Raw genomic sequence first — 3385 nt, 5'->3', positions numbered from 1 at the left:
GTATATATATATGTATATATATATATATGTATATATATATGTGTGTATATATTTATATATATATATAAATATATATATATATGTATACGATGGGCTTCTTTCAGTTTCCATCTACCAAATCCACTCATAAGGATTTGATTAGCCCAAGGCTATAGTAGAAGACACTTGTCCAAAGTGCTACGCAGTGGGACTGAACCCGGAACCATGTGGTTGGGAAGCAAGCTACTTACCACACAGCCACTGCTGCACCTGTTTAAAAAAATTTTTTTTTAAAAAGGGAAGGGTTCACATGCTTGACCATACAGCCATGCATGAGCCCCCACACTTTACCTGCGACACTGACTTCAACATCTTCCATTACAGAGCCTGGTTCGACATCGGAATATTTCTCGATGAAAGTGTTCAGTGACAGCGACACATGGAACTTGTGTGGATATGGGTCGTTGCCACTCACCTTCAGCTGTTCCACAGCCTTAGTACGGATTCTGAAGTACTCCTGCAGGAAAAATAAGTAGAGTGAGTAAGTGAGAAAGAGAGAGAGATGGAAGAGTACTGTATTATCATCATAATAAGGCATGGCCGTGTGGTAAGCAGCTTGCTTCCCAACCACATGGTTCCAGGTTCAGTCTCACTTGAGTAACTGTCTTCTATTTTAACCTTGGACCAACCAAAACTTTGTGAGTGGATTTTGGTAGACAGAAACTAAAATAAGCCTGTTGTTTGTCTGTTTGTTTGTTTGTGTTTGTGTGTCTTTGTCCCCCATCAAAACATGACAACTGGTGTGGGTGTGCTTACATCTCTGTAACATAGCAGTTTTGCAAAAGAGACTGATAGAATAAGTACTTGGTTTTCATCATCATCATCATCATCGTCGTTTAACGTCCGCTTTCCATGCTAGCATGGGTTGGACAATTTGACTGAGTACTGGTGAAACCAGATGGCTACACCAGGCTCCAATCTGATTTGGCAGAGTTTCTACAGCTGGATGCCCTTCCTAACGCCAACCACTCCGAGAGTGTAGTGGGTGCTTTTTACATGCCACCGGCACAAAGGCCAGTCAGGCGGTACTGGCAACGGCCACGCTCAAAATGGTGTATTTTACAAACGCAGATATACACACACATATCGAAGATGAGTGGAACATGTGACGAGGTGAGTCTGAAGAACCTGCCCCACCTGGAATAATAAACAATGAAAAAGTGGGGGGGTTACTCACATTTGGATCAATATCATCGTCATCGGTGCTGATGAGTTTGTTCTGCTTCTCTGATGGTGACACTAAGGCACACTTTTCTGCTTTCTCCTGGGCTTTCTTCTGAGCCTTCAACTGACGCTTCTGCTCACTGGACAAGAAAGAAACACAGACAGGGATGTGTGTAGTATGTATGTATACACAGTATACAAACACATACATACATACATAATACATACATATATACATACATATTAGCCAACCACTCAGACTTGAGATATAAGAACATACCATAGATAGAAAGATAGATAGGAAGGTAAATAGAGAGGAAAATAGATTGATGGCTGGATGAATAGGTAAATAAAAAGATATATAGTTTTAGGGAAAAGAACCAAGTTTCAAGAACTCTTCGATGAAAATCCACTATCACATATAGAAAAATTAATAATTAAAAACTAATAATTAATTGAGTTTTTACCTGTAATTTTGGATTTTGTCCCTAATATTATTATAAATAAAAAGATAGATAGTTAAAGAGGTAGAGAGAGAAAGTGAGAGAAAGAGAGACAGATAGCCATATAGATAAATAGTGAATGAGAAAGACAGACAGACTGTGAAGGTTGAGTCATGAATTTCTTTTGTGTTGGTGATTCCAGGCGTTTCCCACTCCATGCGCTGCTTTTCAGATCTTGGCTGAAAGCGATGGGCCAAAGTCTTATCTCATATGACTGTTCTCTCCAAAAGAAAGCTTTGCCCTCATTACTGTAATGATTGAGTAAGCACTAACCGATCACATGAATGTGCTTATGCATTTTGGTAAGCTCCCTTGGCGGTGGAGGTGCGTGGCTCAGTGGTTAGGTTAGTGGGTTGTAAGATTGTGGTTTTAATTCTTGGATTGGGAGATGTGATCTTGAGCAACACACTTCATTTCACGTTGCTCCAGTCCACCCAGCTGGCAAAAATAAGTTATCCTGTGACAGACCAGTGTCCCATCCAGGTGGGAAATATACACACGCCATGGAAATGGAAATTGGCTCTTGGAGTCTATATGACTTGAGAAGGAACTTTACTTTTTCTTCAAAGCTGTCTTGGAGTATTCTGTATGCAAAACCGTTGCTAATTTGCTGAAAGAACATGCCACCTCATTGATGGTCACTGGTCAGTTTGTTAGAACCATCTCTCAAGCTTGTTCAATCGTGACATCTGAGGTTGAGGTTGATGGGCGTCCAGCTCCTTCTTTGTGCTTCATGCTTGTCTGGCCATTTAAAAACTTTTCAATCCACTTATACACACTTCTGTGCAGAAGAGCATTGACGCCCATATTGCAGTCAAAGCTTGCGATTAATTTTGGCCCCTGACACACATACGTGTGTATGCGCGCGCGTGTGTGTTTGTAAGAGACAGAGTGTGAGTGAGTCAAGGGGTGTGTGTGTGAGACAGAGTGAGAGAGCGGTGTGTATGTAGTATTTACTCTCTCTCTCATACACACGAACACACAAAATAGAGAGTGAAGCTTTTTTGCCGTTGTTACGTCAATACCGGAAGTTGACATTGAGGAACCTTTTTAAAGAAGTGAATCTTAAATATAAAGCAATATTATCTATTTTTAATTAAAAAAATCAAATGAAGAGCCTAAGATTTATCCGAGGTCAAATTATTCACGCATAACAAGTATGGAAGCATTTGGTGAAGTCGATTTCACGTGAAAAGCGATTACACACACATCTCTGTTTTATATATAGTATAGATATACACACTAGTATTATAACCTGATTTCATTTGGGTCTACTCAAGCCACATTTTAAAACTGAGGAATTTTCCCGTTGCCTTACTGGCATTTGTGCCAGTGACATGTGAAAAGACATTCAAACAAGGTCATTGCCAGTGCCGCTGGACTTGCTCCTGTGCAGGTGGCACATAAAAGCACCATTTGAGCATGGCCATTGCCAGTACCACCTGACTGGCCTTCGTGCCGGTGGCACATAAAAGCACCCACTACACTCTCAGAGTGGTTGGCATTAGGAAAGGCATCCAGCTGTAGAAACTCTGCCAAATCAGATCGGAGCCTGGTGTAGCCATCTGGTTTCACCAGTCCTCAGTCAAATCGTCCAACCCATGCTAGTATGGAAAACAGACGTTAAACGACAACGATGATGATGATGATGTATATATATATATATATATACACACATC

General features: G+C 40.8%; 1 protein-coding gene across 1 annotated transcript in view; it reads right to left on the bottom strand.

Annotated features, from left to right (window-relative positions):
• Positions 1-3385, bottom strand: part of LOC106882317 (lysine--tRNA ligase) — a 26950-nt gene that overhangs the window by 16864 nt on the left and 6701 nt on the right. Inside the window, exons 2-3 of the mRNA XM_052978079.1 lie at positions 1217-1343; positions 324-496 (exon numbers count right to left, since the gene is read on the bottom strand). Of these exons, the coding sequence (XP_052834039.1) occupies positions 324-496; positions 1217-1343 (300 nt within the window). The remainder of the gene's footprint in view (positions 1-323; positions 497-1216; positions 1344-3385) is intronic.

The sequence above is a fragment of the Octopus bimaculoides genome, chromosome 30 (assembly GCF_001194135.2).
Source record: "Octopus bimaculoides isolate UCB-OBI-ISO-001 chromosome 30, ASM119413v2, whole genome shotgun sequence".
NCBI classification, from domain to species: Eukaryota; Metazoa; Mollusca; class Cephalopoda; order Octopoda; family Octopodidae; genus Octopus; species Octopus bimaculoides.
This window is presented reverse-complemented; position numbering and strand designations above follow the sequence as displayed.